At 38.9% G+C, this 19,303-nt stretch overlaps 1 protein-coding gene across 1 annotated transcript in view; it reads right to left on the bottom strand.

Annotated features, from left to right (window-relative positions):
- Positions 1–19,303, bottom strand: part of LOC124131202 (receptor-type tyrosine-protein phosphatase T-like) — a 41,717-nt gene that overhangs the window by 21,382 nt on the left and 1,032 nt on the right. The window contains exons 2-12 of the mRNA XM_048395167.1: positions 14,305–14,392; positions 13,948–14,052; positions 12,499–12,720; positions 12,198–12,410; positions 10,873–10,983; positions 9,921–10,145; positions 9,011–9,208; positions 6,866–7,003; positions 1,794–1,928; positions 834–971; positions 353–487 (exon numbers count right to left, since the gene is read on the bottom strand). Of these exons, the coding sequence (XP_048251124.1) occupies positions 353–487; positions 834–971; positions 1,794–1,928; positions 6,866–7,003; positions 9,011–9,208; positions 9,921–10,145; positions 10,873–10,983; positions 12,198–12,410; positions 12,499–12,720; positions 13,948–14,052; positions 14,305–14,365 (1,681 nt within the window). The 5' untranslated portion in view covers positions 14,366–14,392. The remainder of the gene's footprint in view (positions 1–352; positions 488–833; positions 972–1,793; positions 1,929–6,865; positions 7,004–9,010; positions 9,209–9,920; positions 10,146–10,872; positions 10,984–12,197; positions 12,411–12,498; positions 12,721–13,947; positions 14,053–14,304; positions 14,393–19,303) is intronic.

The raw sequence follows: 19,303 nt of genomic DNA, 5'->3' as shown, positions 1-19,303 counted from the left end.
AGCAGCATTTATATAAAGCTATTTACCATTCCGAAACTGGAAATGAAAGAAATTATTTTGGCTGATTTGATTCCTTGAAAAAAGTCTGTTTTATAATAAAATCCATGTTAACAAACTCTTTACATCTGTGTACCATCAATTAGTTTCAATTCGACCAACCAACCAATGTCAAAAGAAATAATGGGATACACAATATGTGTTTATATAAAAAAAACAAAAAACGATGGTATTGCTGCATTCATCCGTCCTCTATTGCACAGGTAGAAAGTACCCACCATGCAATGTTGACCCAAACATGTACGCGTTAACTATTTCCAAGGAAAGAAGGAGTATTTCTCTGAAATCAACGCACCTGGCACGCATCGATCGCCCACAAATCCCGGCTCACATCCATGTATACACGCCCCGTCAGTACTATTGCATGTCCCGTTCAGGCATCTACCACAGGCCAAGCTGCAGTCTGGGCCATATGTCTTGTTGAGGCATTCTGTACATACGAGTTTGCATAGTTTATACAGTCCATATCATCAAAGAATTATCCAAATATCAACTATGTGAAAAGGTATCAAAGTCGGTCAAATACAAATATTTAATGTGAAATTCGTGCTTATGTGAATGCGTTACGGTCCGTCACAGTGCATTGCAACTTTTGGGAATTTGGAACACAATTTGTCCTTTTGTTTTCATAATAGGCATGTTTTCCTCGGTACCTGGTCTTTTTAATAATCGTCTTTCATGGAGTACATATTGGAGGTGTGTGAGATAAGTGACCAAACTAGTAAACAAAACAAGGAAAAGCTATCAAGTAGAGACGGATGATTCGCTAATCTCACCGTCAGTGCATCGTGGTTTTTCATATCCCGGTATACATCCGTCTTCACAATGCCCTGTGTTTTGGTTACATGCATGTCCATCTTTACAGTGACCACAAAGGGACCTGCAGTTGTTACCATATCGCTCCTGTACGCATTCTCGAAAGGGAAATGAGAATTACTTTACTCGTGCAGCATTGCAAAAGTAGATTCCTTGATGAAAATATATAAGAATCAGAAAATCGCCATATTTATCACCATAATGTTACTGTTTGGATTGGTTATTTCTTCTCCTCACACCTGTACATGACATATATATGTGCTCCAAGCACTACAGTAAAATAGGATAGAATATATTTCAATAGCATTAAGACTTCATATATGCTTCGTATAGACGGTTACTTTTTACAGTTTGTTGACTTTTTTGGGCAGATGGTTAAAACAGTGATGTTTTAGATCGCCATTAGAACAAAGTTAAACCACCTTGTCCAGGTGAGGTTACAGGAATGTTTAGAGTGAGCAGAGAACAAAAGCATGCAGGTAACAGGATCATTGTGGTTTCATAGATCAGTTGAATCAGGATTAAAGTGCACATTAAGTTAACGTGAAGGAATTGCGATAATTTTCTTGTAGAGAGATATCCCTAGACATACCACGCTGATGGTCAGGTGGTTGATTGTCAAGTGCATGGCATGATGGCGAAAACAGATGGATGTTTCTACAAAGCAATTCAATTCGCCCATGGACGAAATATTTCAATAACGCTATATAAGTTAAGTTAAAATGAGCTAAATTATGTGTCATGAAACTTGTAAGAACACATGTATGTATTTGCGACACTAAAACACGAGTTTTGAGCTGAGGAGCAAAAGCATGCAGGTAACAGGATTATTGTGGTTTCAAAGCAATTCAATCACACAAAAGTATTAATAAAACGACTTTATATTTCACTTGAAATATGTAGTTGAAATTGTCACTTACTTTTGCAATAAGGTCGTTCAAAATTATCCATACAACCCAGTGCACAGGAACCATTAGTTTTATTGCACGATATGCCATCTTTGCAAGATCCACACAGTTGGGAACAATTAACACCATATCGTTCCCTTTCGCAGCCTAATATGAACAGAAATCAAATAATTGAGAAGTCATACAACATTGAAGTAGAAATCCAAGTTTTATACACTACCAGCTATGGAAGTTAAAAATACAACAGCTTTTCTCTGCCACTTTCCATAGTAGTAGCCGATCGGTTGCTATTGTCAAAACATGGGAAGGATGTGTTCCCAGTTCGTTGAGTTTGTTACCAACCCTGGAAATTGAGGTAGCAAATGAATGAAAAGACGTTTGCTTCGTGTCTGTCGCTTCATGATGATCTAGAAATTACAACGATTTACGCCAGAGCAGCACAAGGGTCATGAGTCTGGCTGCCGCGGAATAAACTGCCTGGCAGACAAAATATACACTTGACACATATTCACCTGTTTGATGGTGGCTAAAATGAAACAAGTAAGAAATGTTTTTTCGATGGTTATGAATTTAATACAGGTATCATAGGTGACATTACGTGTACTATATCAATGAGTATGTCACATCATGACGTCATAAGGAACATGGCGTCGCTGTTTCACAGTACACAGTAATAAGCAAAGCGTAATAATCAAAGGCATTGTCATGAATAGTAGAGTTGGTTGGCAGACACCAGATAATCTCAATAGCGAAAATGACTGAACCGAACACCAATGTCGTCAGCAACCTGATCACGGCATTGGAATCGGTTGTCACTCGTCCGTCAGTGCGGCTTCCAGCTTCTGTGGTAGATGAGGATACCCCATGACCTTATGCTCCCATATGTGTCCAATGGTTTAAGTCTGGTGAGCAGGCTGGCCAGGGAAGAATGGCGACGTTGTGTGCAGTGACTAAATCCTGGGTCTGTGCGGCCTAGCGTTGTCGTGCGGTGACATTGTGCCCTGCTGCTGTTGGTAACAAATGGTAGCACCACAGGTTAAAGAACAGCATCACTTGCCGTCGAGGTTGCCACGGATGATGACATGTGCCGTACGTTGGTTGCCACAAATTCTTCGCCAAACCACCACCCCAAGGCCACCATATTATTGATGCGCTTCCTGAATGCAGCCTTACGACAATTATTTTCCCGCGACGATAAACCCGAGCACAGCCATCAATATGGAAGAAGCAGAATGTGCTTTCGTCAGCGTTGTACTGTCCTTGTTTAGTGCCGACTTCGACGTTCAAACTGATTGGCACTCTGGAAGTTGGTGAGTAAGTAAGAAAATGTACAACTTTATGAATAACAACTTTTGGTTTATTGCATACAGCGACGTTTCTATGTAGATTCTTACACAGTCATCAAGCCGGAGTGACAACAACCAAGTGATGAGAGGCATATATGCATGGCTGATTTCCATCGCTGTGTCAACCTGTTGCCCAAATGCAAAGTGCGCAAGTAGTGTGGCGTCGTCACGCGTGGACTGACTGATCTTGCTCTGTCCTGTGTACGGACACTCTGTTTATAACGTTCAAACAGCCAGACAAGGGGAAGTTGCAATCTGGGGGTGGTTGGCACCTATTTGCTTTCTCATGCTTTGGCGCTCTCTGTGTGTTGTGCAGTTAAACCTGGCATATATTTCTTATTTTTTGCTTTTTCATTATATGTTTTGGCGAGGACATATCAGGTAAAGAAAAACTGTTCATTGGTAGGGAGTTGGGATAAATGAAGAGGCAGAGAGACTGTAGAAATGTCTCCCAGGCATAGATCATCTGTGTGTGAGGTTTTCTTATACATGATGGCCAGAGAGTAGTTAGCCAGAAGATCTTCAAAATTGCTTTACATTTCTCAGTCGTTTGATAAGGGTTACAGCTTTCAACTTCAAAATCTGACGCATTAGTGATGCCCGATGCAATTCCCTTTTTGATGTGTACCATATGTCCCAGGTTTATTTACTTCACTAGCCTTCGCATGTGTTTGTGGCACCAGTGCTTTCTACAGAGTTTTTGTTTGATTGTGGAAAAGTAATTGTCGCTATTATTTACATCAAGGTAGTATTTGTTTTGTTAATAGACTTCGGTTCATATTGTCAAATTAGGAGATAAACCTACTTTATTTAAAAATGTGTTGTAGTCTAACTGTAGATAATATGGGTCTTTTCTTTATCTGGGATCAACCACCTTGAAGTATGGCTGAATATCCCCCTTTTAAGTTGAAAACGAGCTAGTATCGTACAGTCTGAGTGACTGCTAATTTTTGTGACTTATGATTGTGTGGCCCTGAAACGTTTGTTAGTGATTAGTGTCAGAATTACAATTATTTAATTTACGCGGTTTGTGTTCATGCGATGGTATGATGTTTTGCTGTTCTGCGAGAAGCGTACAAGATTGAATACTACTTTCGATATTTCAACAAAGTATAATATTTTTTTAATTTGAAGTTTACACGATATACATTGGACGAGAGGTCGGTCACATGACCGCGAAATTAACGTTCATAAGTGTATGAACGATACAATTTGACGTTCATACGTTTTTCACGAGATCGTGTTCTTGAAATGACGTAAACACTGACGGACTACTCCGACATTCCTGGGGAAAACCCTGGGAATTCCCTAGCATGAAAACATACATAAGCGTTCTTTCTGATCATTTAGAACCTTTATTCTTGGTCTCAGCGTTTCAATATACATTGAGAAAATGTCAGAGAGCGTGACTGCATTATTGTTCACGAATATTCTCGCTGCGGCCTATCCTAATGAACAAACGAAGAAATGCACATCTAAACTATCTTAGTATCGACTCAGTCCGTGCCTAGGCTGACATTGGCCGTCTCCAGCAATCTATGAATTTACCTTAGTGTCTGTTTGACGCATCTTTATTCACCTTTTAATGATCGGCCAGATGATCAATGATGACTAACACATGTAACCGCCACAGGTTCATTAACAACTTCAGAAATCTCTCCCGTCACGTTTATCGTGTTGGCCATTTTGACGTCTTGTACTTGATGTAAATGTATTACGACGCGCTGTCATCGTGACTGACTTACTAAGGTAGTTCTTTACAGACCTTTCTCATCTAATGAGGATATGATTTGAACACATGTGCTGCGTAAGATGTTTCTGAAGAGCAAGTTGTGCATCCATACGCCCATGTCACCTCTCTTTTTTAGGAACTATTTTACTCCGCGATATAGCTGGTTGTTGTGTGGTTGTAAGTGTAAACATGAAGTCACACGTACTAAATAAAATTGTTTAGATCTTGGCCTACATCCTTTGAGGTAAGAAATTGTGATAAAAATCCGACGTTCATACAATTTGGCCCTCACTCTATGAAGGTTCGTACTCCAATGAACTCACACAAAGTGAAGGTCAATTCTTAATTGTATTATGTATAATTACCGATGAATGCGTCATGGTTCCACCGTATTCACAACAATTAAAAATATGAATACCTCTGAAGGTCACAAAAAAGGAATTGTTCCTGTGTTTTATAGATACGACTACCATGATTAAATACTTGAAGGTCGCACCGTAGCCATCGGTTGATGTTTAGTCATCCTTTATGTTTTAATGTGTACCTCTCACCAGCCAACCAGAGTCGAGTATTCATCAAACCACTACTTTTGTTTTGCTTTTGTTCGCATTATATTTAGATGCTGGTGGTTATACTATAACTTTAATAACAGTGCGATGATACCGAAAATAAAGAAAAAGTACGAAATGCCTTCTGATTTTAACTATCAAAGATTCGTTTTCATGCAGAGAAAAGCAGCCCATATTGCCATTGATATTACTAAATCAATGGAGTAAAAGAAGTACCACCATATCAATTATCATAGATGCCCGTCAATAATGCCACGATCCGACAACAATCTCAGGTTGCCATGTATTTCAACGCCTTTCTACACAATGAAGATAGTTGGATAATGAAACAACATAACATACTTTGACCTTGTAAAGCGTTGCCTTATTGCCCTGTGTTCATTTAAAACATATCGCATTGTTGTATTATCGCGATGTTGTGTTTTCGTTAGATGGCGTACATTTTGCTTAGTTTAAAAAGGCGCTTGCCCAAAAATCCATACCAACATATGTTTTCTGAATAATTCAAACTCCATAAGGATATTTTCAACCCCTATATTCCATACCATTTATGTTTTCTGAGGAATTCATTTGGCCGAAAAAGTCCTCTGATTGGAACCATTTGTATTTATAAATAGCTTTAAAAATTATTAAACATATCAATGTCATTTTCACAGAACAGATGTTACATGTATCTAGCCTCAAGGGATATGGTTTTTCATTTAAAATATTTCTTTAACAATTTGGGAAACTTATTACCCTGATACATTGCAATTTTATGATAGGATAAATAATTGTTAAAATCAACGTGTAAAATCTTAATATTTTGTGTGTAAATGACAGCTGCGCTTTATTGTTTATCAACACTGACTGCTTTAGAATGTCTTTATCTGACCCATAACCGCCAGGAATTGATTGTACCTTTTGTATTAATGTGTATTTTCTGATTTTACTTAGTTTAATATTGCTTTACATTATATATTCATTTCTGAAGAAAATATTAAACACCAGTATGTTGACCAGTAATATTCTGTCAAATCTAGCACCCTCTATCACCTATCCTCAAGCCTTGCCTGTGACTTTTCTGCTTTGTTTGTGTGTTGCGCAGTCATCCATATTCCAGCCATATGTAAATGTTATATCCCGGAATCCTCTCGGGGGCATATCATTGAGATTTTGCAATGTTAACAGTCTATTAATAGGCCCCACTGCAGCCTCTGTGAGCAGATAATTAATCAATACAATCATGATTATTTGCAGATTCACGCACTCAGGCCCATAAGTTACTACTAATTAAATCCAAATAACTTCACTTTCTCTATTCTGTTATTGATGATTGGTGCACAACGTATAAAGGTTGAAAACTGTATGTCTTTATGTCGTTACTCAAAGTTCGGAATTGAAACTTTCGTCAATAACTTACACTACAATGATAATAAGGAATAAAATGTTAAATACTTTTCTGACACCCTGGTCCTTGTTTCCCAGCTGTACATCCACTCCTACAGTTGCCAGTCTCCTTGTCACATACTTCAGTTGTATCCTGACACTGACACTGCTTGTCACAGTCAGAGCCAAACCATCCATCGCTGCAAACTTCAAGTATTATACATCTTTTATCTCACCTTACACACGAATGTCGGATTCTGGTTGGCAGTTCCCCACTCGAATTGCCTGCATTCATTCCATTTGAAAGATACCATCCGCAATGTTGTAACCCTCGAATTAATTCTGTAAGACGCCAATCTACGGATATTTACGAAATTTTCCGAATGAAAGATATCTGGATGGAATGATAAGTTTGTTTTCTGTCGTCCACAAATGAACGAAGTGGATAAATGCGTGACAATGGTATTCTTACCGCGTTGGACTAAAGCATGCATGAACATGACAATGAACTCCAATACGTCCAGATAATACGTTAGTTCATCAATGCGAACAAGGAACTCATATTTTTCGCATTAAGTTCTTGCTTGGTAATATTTCATTATTCACAGGATTTAGGTGCGTGGTTCATGTACCTTCTATGTTAGTTTATGTAAATATATGAACATAAACTAACATAGAAGATACATCAACCAATGTACCCATAGAGACCGACGGACAACGTATTATTTTTGTACACATGTGTAGCTAAATGCTTTCCATAACTGATGATAAAGTATAAATCAAACATATAGTTATAGCTTATATTTCAGCAATTGCAATGCCTATGATACTGATTTCGTTTGTTATACCCATTAATGAAGTCATCATTGACAAACATGACCGACCATATGTTCTAGATTTAATATAGAATGCATTAAGACTTGGAAGAAAACATTCAAACATATATGACATCACCCATAACTTAAAGTCACCACTATGGCAGCAGTTGTGTTGTTCATGAAAGCGTTACGACAATACATTTTATTGGAATAGATGGGTTTTTAATTACAGGTTACCTTGTCTCTGGCATCCTGGTCCTTGTTTCCCAGCAGCACATCCACTCCTACAGTAGCCAGTCTCCTTGTCACATACTTCAGTTGTATCCTGACACTGACACTGCTTGTCACAGTCAGATCCAAACCAACCATCACTGCAAACTGCAAGGACATCAGTCTGCTTTTGTTTATGTTCATCAAGTACTTTCCTAAGTCAAGACTAATGATTGATATGATAATATTACCCGTATGACACTTCGTAAAGGGGTAACAAAACAAATTGTGATACATATGTATCATAACTCCTTCCTGTTATTTGATTGAGACCATGAACCTTGACCTTGTTCGTAACTATTTTCATCTATTTCATTCATAAGTTTACAGAACTATCAATATCTCATGAAAACGAGAACAAATAGTTTATCAAATGAAGATTTTTTCTCTTGAAAATAAATGAGGCAAAAGGGTTTTACAGTTGGTTTTGTGGGAAAACTTAATATTTGTCGATAAAATACACATGAAATAAAAAATATACAAATTTGCTGTTGTCTACGTAAACAAACATGGCCGAAAGACTAGCCCCACCGATTTGGTGAAACGTGATGGCAAAAATATTGGAAGGGTTGTGCACATTATGAGAACACGTAACATATTTATTGTGAAAACAACCCTGGGAGAAACCAATGAGATGTCTTCATGACTACATATTGAAAGATTCATTATTTAATTTTCCGATGAATTTTTTTTTTTATTGAACTTTATGTGAAGCATAGTTTTTTCCGTTGGTATATACAGTCTTTAATTCACTTATCAAGGTGTCCAGAATTAGGAAAAAGAAATGTAGTGTTGCTATTCTCAGCAAAAGGACATGGAGAAATGGATATTAAGCCGTAGTCATAATGGTCGAATGTTGCTGAGTGCGGCGTTAAAAAACAACACCCTTTAGGAAACTTCTATCTGTAAAGTAATGTCATGTACATGGAATTCATTGTTTGTACCCGCATCAAGTTTGTATTTCTCGAGCCAGTATACCACAGAAACGAACGTCCGTGTACACATATGGACCGTAAGGTAGTAAAGTTCCCAAGCTGCACAAACTAATGAGAGAGCAATCATGTGAAATGCATTTATCCAAGCTCGTGCTAACAGTACCATTATTTCTCCATCGTATCAAACTCACCAAAAACTTGAACCTCGCACAATGTCAGAAATTGTCCGCTCATAGTAATGGTAACATTGTTCCCTCTAATGACGTGTGTGCATGTGACGTTAAAGGGGTTTGTGACAGATCCAAGTGTGTTGTCAAGTGTTGTTCCATTCACAGCATCACACGGGCTGCCATCCACAAGTACCTGCATGTCCTTGTTGTGTTCCCAGACTATTAGGATGAAATGAAAGATGAGTGAATGTTCACGTAATATTAATTCAAAAGGCTCTCCCTAGATTTAGAATATTGTGATCAAATATTATCTGAAGGTTATACCCTTGATGTAATAACGCCCAAAAGCAAATTCTAATTTATCGGTAATATTGAGAAAAAGTCTTTTTAATCGATTTTCTTCAAAGTAATTATTTGTTTTCATCAAGAAACTTGTTGATCACATTCGACCGTATATCTGTATATCAAACGATCGGTCCAGTGGGCACCTTATACCCTTACAGAATTATTGGCCAACCGTACATGACAAACTCCCTGCACACATGGCATCTTGGCCAGTGACCAAACGCAATATCTCAAATATGTTAATAGCTTATTTGGTAAAACAACCGTCGACTCTATGGTCAGTAATCATATTAGTATTGCCCTACACATACAAACTTACCATCTTTTCTTTTTATATTTCAATTCAAAAGCCATGAAAATATGTGTAGAACCCTGTAGTTATGTGAATAGTTAGCTGTTTATTATAAAAAAAAGCCACAGTGTTTAATGGTTACTACAATTTGACTTCTTCTTGTGTTGCATAATAAATATTTTTTGTAACTTTCGTTATCAAATAAAGTGGAACTATGCATGTTGATTCATATTGTCAGCTACACATCATGCCACAGAGCTAAGGGAACGGGGCGAGTTAATTAATGTTTCTTACTGTCATTGCGCAGGTAGATTCTGATCCTGCTGATATTAAACACCTGGTGATCATCAAGGAGAACCTGCCAGCTTGCAGTCCCACCAACTGCTTCATTCGTGTGAGAACAACTCTTGTGGTCCCATCTACTGTCCGTGTTCCCATCTACTGCATATGCAGCACAATAGGGGCCACCACTGGGATAAGTACTACTTTGTGTTGCATTCTTTTGAAACGCAATATTTTCTGTAATCACATGAATAGAAACAGTTTAGAAGCACACCTTTGTGTCATTAAGGTTATTTCAGTTTTACTTTTGCTACTCTCGTCGAAGGACTTATATGTGCCACCTAAATGTATTGCTCTAGACGGACAACCGGGTAAGAACAGCAGCCTGTGTTGCTTATAAGAGGCACACAAACGTATCGGGGGCTCAGACTCGGTGACCTAGTTAATAGAGTGCCATTGTCGATGGAGTGGACCTTTGTTCACTATATCAATCAGATTCGATTATTTACAATCCGCCGCCATATGGCTGATTGTGGCGTTGAACAAGGGAAAACTCTAGTGAAAAAGTCATGCATTGTTGCCATGACTTCACATACAGTTTCTACAACAGTAGATCACTATTCATATGGTTATTACTCCAAACGGTCAGAGTGACACAAAATGCATGAAGTATCAGTAAATGGAACTCTCAAGTGACTAACACATGGCAGTTGACCTTTTGGTAGATTCGACAAACTATACCCCCTGCAGGAGCCAATTGTCATTAAACCGTAAGACATTTTCGCAAATACAGTATATGTTTAGCATGGCCACATTTTCATAACAAGCGGAGTTGAAATACTACACCAATATGCTTTTCAAGCTGAACTGCTATTATGAATGGAGTAACACATAATAGTATATGTACCCGATTGACTCAAACGTCGTTGTTTGTGTGCATGGTATTTGATTAATCTGTCCTTACCCATTTGGCAAAAGCTTCCGTACCATGGTGATTTACAAACTGGCCCCGATGGAGGTTTTGAACATGACGTATTCGGGAAATTCAAGCAGCCATTAGAGCAGTGACATGATTCTGCAACACAGAAAAGGGTCACTTTGTACAACCTTGGACATAGTATCAAAACAGCTGATTAATATCTACGTCTATAATGACATACACTGTTCAAGGCTGGTTTATATCAGGTCTTGTAGAAGAAAAACAGCTCGAAGTGTATTTCTTGTAGAATATTCACATTGTAACTCGAACTACAATACGAACCACAATAACATTTTGAGTTTACGGTTGCTTCTTCCAAATAATATGTGTGATCTGTTGATGGACAAATGTTGATAAAATGTCTACCTGTTTTCTCTGAAGGGACTCACTCGCCGATTTTTCTCTTATCGTAATTGTAGCCATAAAGTTCAAGGCCCACTTCTACAAAACGATCTTAGCTCTACTATTATCGTAACTCCCATGCTCTAATGTAGACTTAAGATAATGGAAGCGCGAGATCGCTTTGTGCAAGTGGGTGTTGTACAAGGTTTAATGTCATTTTGAAAAGTTTGGACGGTGGAGGGTTAGGGTGGTGAGGATTTTGGTGGTTAGTAGATGGTGGAGTTTGTGTTGAGGTAAGGGCGGATGTTGTTGGGGGAGGGTTAGCTGAGAGGTTTGGGTTGAGAATGTTTTATGGTGAAGGGTTAGGGTGGTGAGGGGTTGCTTGGTGAGGGATTGGGGTGGGGTGGGCTTGGACCATTTCATATATTCTGGGTGTATCTATTGTGGCAGGCTATCCAACCCTCTCCCGACTTTATGTCAACAACACACTGCCCCTAAACTGCATATATCGCGAACCAATTGTAATTTGTAAACAAATCAGCAATTCGGGTGAAAGCTGATCTGTCACTAGACATATTTTTGAAGGCACAATGAACCATAATGTAATTCCAAAACTTCAGCAAACCAAAATATCTTTTTCAATGGCAGTTTATTTATCGTTACGACAGCTCAGGGATTAGAAGTCAACTGCTGCAGCAAACTGTCTTTGGGGAAATACATTCTCCCTAATTCTCACACTTCAAAGGCTGCTCAGATACTACACTTCTAAATGCACATACTTTCAGGATATATTCATTTGAACAAAGATAATTGGATTGTCATTGTTTGAAATAAGTCACTGAACATATTGTACCAATGTTTCCCCAAGCGGATATTATTCCGGGGCAATTGTTTTCCCTAGGCAGCTATCGTCAGTCCAATTTAAGTTTAAAGTTTGCAATTATTGTCTGGCGTGTATATAGTATTACCTTTCTCTTTACCAAACACCTGCACCTCACAAAGTGCTAAATACGGTCCTGCCATTACAATTGTGACATTGTCGCCCTCTGTAGGTTCCGTACAGCTGAGTGTCACCGGGTTGGTTATCAGATGACTTGTAGAATTTCTGATGTCTGCCACGGGTAACTTTCTGCATGTATTACCACTGACCAGTATTTCCACTGCTTCATTGTGGTCAATGTCTGAAATAAATAATGCGTATAAACTTTACTGTATTGTCGGAGTTTTCACAGTTGGTTCATTAATCAAACGCTAGGTAACATAACTTACTGTCATCACGGAGATAGATTGTTATCCGGCTGATTAGGAACGTTCCACCAAGAGGAACGTGCCAGCTTGCATTCCCACTATTAGGTTCGTTTGTGTGTGAACAACTCCGAAGATCAAAGTGTGTGCTGACATCCCCATCAACAGCTTTACTGGCATCATATGTAACAGTAGTGTCTGGCCACGTGCTGCTCTGACTGGCAGGTTTACCACGTGCGATGTTGTCTGTAAGCAAAACGATAATTTGTTGTCACATTTATGATATTAAGTGTGCATACCTGTATGTATATTGGTGATAGCTAGGCGATATACATGAACACATACTTCATGTGTATTGAAACATAATAAGTATTAACATATGCTTAAGTGTACACCATAATTTCTTATAAAGCATACCTTTGTGAAATCAAGGAAACCGATTAGTTAATAATTGACTTCAATTTTCTTTCGCTTTTATGGAGGTATGAACATTAAAACCGATGTGCACACCTTCATAAATACAAAAGCAATCTGATTAATAGTCAAGTCAACAATAATAACATCACAGACTGCGTTCCTAATCTATAAATCAAAATGACATCGTTCCGCGCAATTATGCAACACGGGGAATGCTGAGCACGTCTCAAAATAGCCTACTTAGCTGTCCGCTAGTTTTACGAAATCATAACGCAAAATGTTAGCTTATCATATGTCATGGTATATCGCATGCACTTTATATTTTTGCTTAACCCTGCTTTCTGCGTAGTTGGCCCATATTCGTGTTTTGAAAAGTAGCCGCATGACTCATCCGTGAACAGATTACCCGTTGAATAACTTCACGTGCGTACTGTGCGACTGCATTCTGCAACGTCTGCTCAACTCCTAGACACATGGTCTACTCCCGATAGAAACTACTATTTTTCCTAAAACACCAAAGATACATTGACACACAACGCATACATCTCAAAACCGTTTTATTAGAACTGTATGAGTCGATCGTCTCGGGGGCTCCCCTCACCTACACTGAACCGAGTTTGAAGACAGATTTCCCGTTGAATGCTGATGTGATGTTTGGAATAACCTGTGACGTTTGTATATATGTAAATGCTATAAAGATTAGGATTTCATAATCTGCATCTTATTGTTTCCTTAAATCGATCTCGGAGAAAGCAGCGGACTTTATTGCAAGGTTGCATCTTGAGAGAACACTCCATGGTCGAATCATCATCTACAAATGCCAAAACCCACCCATTTCAAACGTGTCTAGCTCGTTCGTCAGAAACGCTTTGAAATATACTGGTAATAAAAACTTATCTAACGGTGAGTCGTTTAGTAATCCATATTTACATGACCTTAGTAACCTGATGTGATTTACCATATTCCTTATTGTATATCTATTGTAATATTTGAGGTTGTGTGCTTATGTGTCATCTAATGGTAATACTGATAGGACTATGCAAAATCCAAACTTACGCATTTGACAGTACTGTCCAGACCAGTCTGTCACACAAACAGGAGGTGACACTGAACACACGTCAGGTTGAGGACTGCATCCATTCTTGTAGTGGCAACTTGATCCTGTCATAAAAGTAAAATATAAGTTATGTACATGTATCGACAGAGTAAATTATGTGATGAAATACATGGAATGTAGGACAGGATTCGAATAGTTTACTCTTGCTGTCATACGATAGTACACGATCAACCATGTTGTCTAGTCTGATCACCCGACGTTTAAGTCGCTTCTCACAACAAGCATAGGTTGCTAGGGGCCAACCCCATTAATATGAGAAACGGGGAATAATGCTGAAAAAATGAAACATATCGTACCTTGTGCAGCATTGACATACACGCCGTGCATGATCACGAGTAGATAGATAACGAAACTCATCTTGCACAGGTCAGGTGCTGAAAAATACTGAATTATTTTTAAAACAACACAAATGAGAAAATTGAAAAATATATTAGAACGATAACAATAAAGAATTAAAGACGTTATATACAGATTACCAAACGACTCTCATTTTGGTACAATGAGTGTTTTTGGTTTACTTAAATGTATCCAACGAGTTAAAATAAAGGAAGAGACAGCGTACAGCATGCACACGAAAATGTAAATATTTCTATAAATAATTTCTATGTTCCGTGACGTTGTGTTCTGCAAACTATTCCGGCTGTACGCTGGTGTAGCAGGCTCTAACCAATCCCTTTCTCCAGTGATTTGAGCCCAGGCTGAGTTCACTCGAGAGTGCTTTAAAAAGCCTAGGCTAAGGTCCCCACTCCTCTACTTGGCCCAAAACACTCACTCTATGCTCCGATCACTCCACTCTGCTAGTCCCAAAACACAGCCTCCAGGCATAGGTCTCTCACACCAGGCTCACATCACTCCCTGTTTGGCTCAAATCAATTCCCTACATTTTTACAGGATTCTACTACTTCTGTTCTGTTTCGGTAAACTGTTCTGAAGGTTTCAGATGTTTATATGACTTTCTTCTTACCTGAAAAGGGAGTAGTGATTGTCGACATACATCATTATGGCATCATCGGTATTATGAATAAACACAATTGGGCCGTTTGGACAAATCTTCTATAGCCGGATGTGAACAAAACAGCCCAGGCCCAAGTCACTCCAGGGTGATTTGAGCCGGGGACAGAGTATCACCTCCTACACCGACGGGATGTATATAATCGCGTCTGGAAAATACCATCCAGTGGCAATTGGGATGCGATGACATGCATCATCAACGTTAGCTAGCATGACCACCCGATCGCGTTGGTTGCATCTTACCTTCAGGCATGGGAGCTGAACATGCTTAAACTGTTACCTATGGTGAATATGGCAGCTGTCCTCTGCATGTTAAATATTTTGTTGACAGTGTTATTGGTTCTTGGTTGTACATTACATAAATGCCCACAAACAGATATTCTCTACAGTGTAACTCTGTGTTACTGTAAGTTGTAGCAGGATCACACGGGGTTCATGGGGTTTTATGCTTCCCGTCTCGTGGTATGACACCTAACGCGGGACGCATAAAATCTCATGTACCCTGAGTGATCTTGCTACAACGAATATATCTTACCGACATGATTCAATGTGACATTGTAAAAGAACAGCTGTTCGTTTCAGCTGAGGTTAACTTGTGTTATGTCACGTGACTTCCATTGACTCAGAAAAAGCGTGCAGCTTTTAGTTTAGAAGCGGGGTAAAAGGGATTTATTCTGTCTCTCAGAAATCCACGTTCAGCATCTACCGTTCGTAGCGGGGTAAAATAGATTTATTCCCCCGCTGAGAAACTGATTATCCTCCAAGGCCGGTTACACAGTATATGGTAGCATGATAAGACATTTTGTGAGAGAAAGCTTCCAAATTGGTGCATTTGCGGATTTCGCAAGTATTCGGATATGATAATGTTTGGGCAAATTATTGTAAGAAAAAGTTAATTATTGTTCAGTGCATAGTTCAGGGGAATAGTTCTCTTAGAATACACCTTTCTTTGTAGTTTATGCTTTATTTGAATCACTTTTAGAATGTGAATTATATTTTACTCAATGCAGTAAACAGCCCACTGTACAAAAAACAGCAATGCAGTTTTGGGCATGGTTTCAACATATTATGGTGCAAACAATCTTCGTAGGAGCATATTTACGTTGGATGCTACGGTATCTTTAATGCAACAATTACTTGACGTAGCAATTGTGAAGTTTTTTTCCGAGATCAATGTCAGGAAAATATATTTGTTTTATGAAACGAAAAACACATACATAATACTAGAATCACACAAAAACAAACTTCGTTATATCACATCGGTTCAGAGTTGGTAATGGGAGACCGATAAACGCTACAATAATATCCATATGACCATATGATTTTTGAGAGCCATATGCCATATGTTGCAATATATTGCAATTGTCGCTAAGTACTGTAGCAGCGAAAATTCACAAATAAGAATTGGATCGGTGACAGCGTTGAGGACAATATTTCTAACGTGGTATACTTGAAATACGATATTCAAAAGGTAAAAACTGTCACATGCTTTTTGCCTTAGATGGTACTATCCCTATACCCGCTGGATTCCCTATATTCGTCTGCGAGTCTAGCGCTAATTCAAAGTCTCTTGCCAAAGGTGAGGTGAGGTGAAATTGGGTTTAACGTCGCGTCCAAGATTATTGCACTTATATAGCGACGTGCATGCACGTGTATGTGTGTGTGTGGCTGCTTGTACTAGTCCGGACTGATGCCGATTTATAGTGCTAGCTCACTGAGATATCATGCCGCAGTTTAACATGAATACCCCACTCAGACACAGTATACTGACTCCGAGCCGACCAGTCCTTGTTTTAGCCCCTTAATGCCGAGCGCCAGACAGGGTAACAACAAGTACAATCTTTTAACGTCTTTTTATATGACGCGGCCCGGGATCGAACCCTGGACCTTCCGCTCTCCGGGCGGACGCTCTACCACAAGACCACGGAGGCGGTCCTCTTGCCAAAGATATCATTTATAACAAAGATATTTTGTATCACTGTTTTTATCAGTATCCGCAACTGTAACCAACATATTAAGTAGGTCTACACCTCCATGTCTATGCCTCTACTCTATCTTTCTGAAAATCAATAATATATCAGTGTGATATCATTCTAAATTATACCCACAATAAGGTGGTGTTGCCAAAGCGCGTGCTAATATATTGCGGGAACTAGTTTCACTAATAAATATTGAAAACTTCCCACATCCCTGGGATCATTCGATAACATTGCATGAAAGAGATGATAGATCACTGAGAGGAGCTAATGCACAACGGATGACCCCAGTCACCCTGTTGCTAGGATGACGTCACACCACATTGTTTCGCCGGTGTATCTTGCAACAAAATTTCCCAAATTACGTCATAGGGTATAGTGACGTGTTTGTGAACTTTGCATGCAGGGCCCCGTTCAACAAAGCGTTCGTAGAGCAACTACAGTCGTATGTCTATGTAAACGATAGGAGCGCTACAATAGCTATGTGGATCGGACCTCTTATTTCTGTGGGTAGGCCGTTGTATGGTATCAAATTAATACATGTCAAATCTCAAGACGTACAATATGAAACGTCAGTGCAAGAGTATAACCAGTCTTAATTATCCGCCGAAATAGAGTTCCTTGGGCCTAAAGGGCAAAATAGCTGTGACAATTATATGAATGGAAAGTCAGTGATGACAGCAGGTGTTCGCGAAAAGTATGTCTATTTAACTAATTTTTACAAAATAATCAATACCCTGCAACCCAGCTAGCTCTATGGCCCAGAGTGTCAGAAACTAATGACTCCAACCTCGGAAATAGTTTTACGCTACAGACTCTAAATTGTAGAACGGCAAGCTATGCAAAGTCTTTAAATTTTACCTGAGAAATCCTTGCCTTTTGCGTATACTAAAAGATTGAAAAAGTTGATGAAATGCATTGCAAAAAGTTTGATTCAAAATTCACTGTCGCCGGAGACTTGGCTGCAGTGACCTCTCCACAGTCATGCCATGTTTGATATGCTAATCCAAATTGTCCTTGTGGCTACCACGTTGACGATGCATTCTAGTACTTAATTACTTGTGCCAAAGGTTACAACAAAGGGAACGTGATTCTCTATAGAAATCGACATGCTACAGCAAATATTGATTTACAAATATTAAAATCTGATTTTTCTTACACAAAATAACCCCATCATCACTTATCTCAGACATTATTTTATTATTGATGACAGTGTAGAACATTATGTCTTTACAACCCTGTTTAGCCCATTTTGTGAAATAAATATGTTCAGAGCACGCTTGTGTCATGAATCCATATCTTTTTGTTACAAGCAACCTACAGTTCTCTCCAGTTTCTAGGCCACTCTCACAAATTTATTTTTGAAGCCATTTGCGAAACGTGTGATTCGGTTTCTACGATGTTACGATCATATTTTATCTCGGAAATTGACCTAATGTATCGGGAATAAATGATATTCAGAGCAAAATCGCAGTCAATTTGTTCACTCAACTTGTCCTTTTAGGATAAAGGAAGAAATTGTTCCCACATGCTGTCATCGATTGTATTACATTCTACTTCACAGATAAAGTTGGAACATCTCTGTTGCTACAATATTGATACACCTTATAAATGGAGAGCCATGTTGCTTCATGTGTATTGTATTTACGTCATTCCAAGTTTACTTTGGAATAAGACATGTGTAAGATCTCGCACTTACAAAACAATTACTCATAGGTTTTGTGTGACTGCACCAACGAAATGTCTTCTGGACCTCAAATGCTGTCTTCACCAAGCTAGATCTGTCTGACGGTGACAATTGACCGTATCGCTGGACGCCGAGGCCGGATATTGTGACCCCTCAATCCGTTGTATACGGTTCTGCCACTAATCGGCCTCAGGTAAAGAACCGTCCGAGCTGTTAATATGACAGTTGGTATCGATTACGTAGACGCACCATCTGAATATGGTAGTCTTGTTGGCCCGTGACAAGTCATGAGCGTATAAGAGATTATATTGTGTTTCGATGAACATTAAAATGTGTGACAACTTCGTTTTGCGCCATTCCTGTTTGCAGCTTTCCCACTCAGCGGAAACGTTGATTTCCAGCAAGTCATGACTTTAGTGGGCGTTATTTACGATTAAACAAAAGTGTCTTATGAGCGCCTCATAACTTAACAATCATTGTGTGTTATTCACAGAACAAAAACACGCGTGGGAGTAACATGTTCCAAATAAAAACGCAAAGATCCAACTTGTGCGCCGTGAAACCAAAACCTTTCATCAGGAAGGGAAAACCGATCACTAAGATATAACAGCAAAGTTTCAG

This window comes from Haliotis rufescens, unplaced genomic scaffold (assembly GCF_023055435.1).
Source record: "Haliotis rufescens isolate VD_foot unplaced genomic scaffold, xgHalRufe1.0.p SCAF_14, whole genome shotgun sequence".
Classification (NCBI taxonomy): domain Eukaryota; kingdom Metazoa; phylum Mollusca; class Gastropoda; order Lepetellida; family Haliotidae; genus Haliotis; species Haliotis rufescens.
This window is presented reverse-complemented; position numbering and strand designations above follow the sequence as displayed.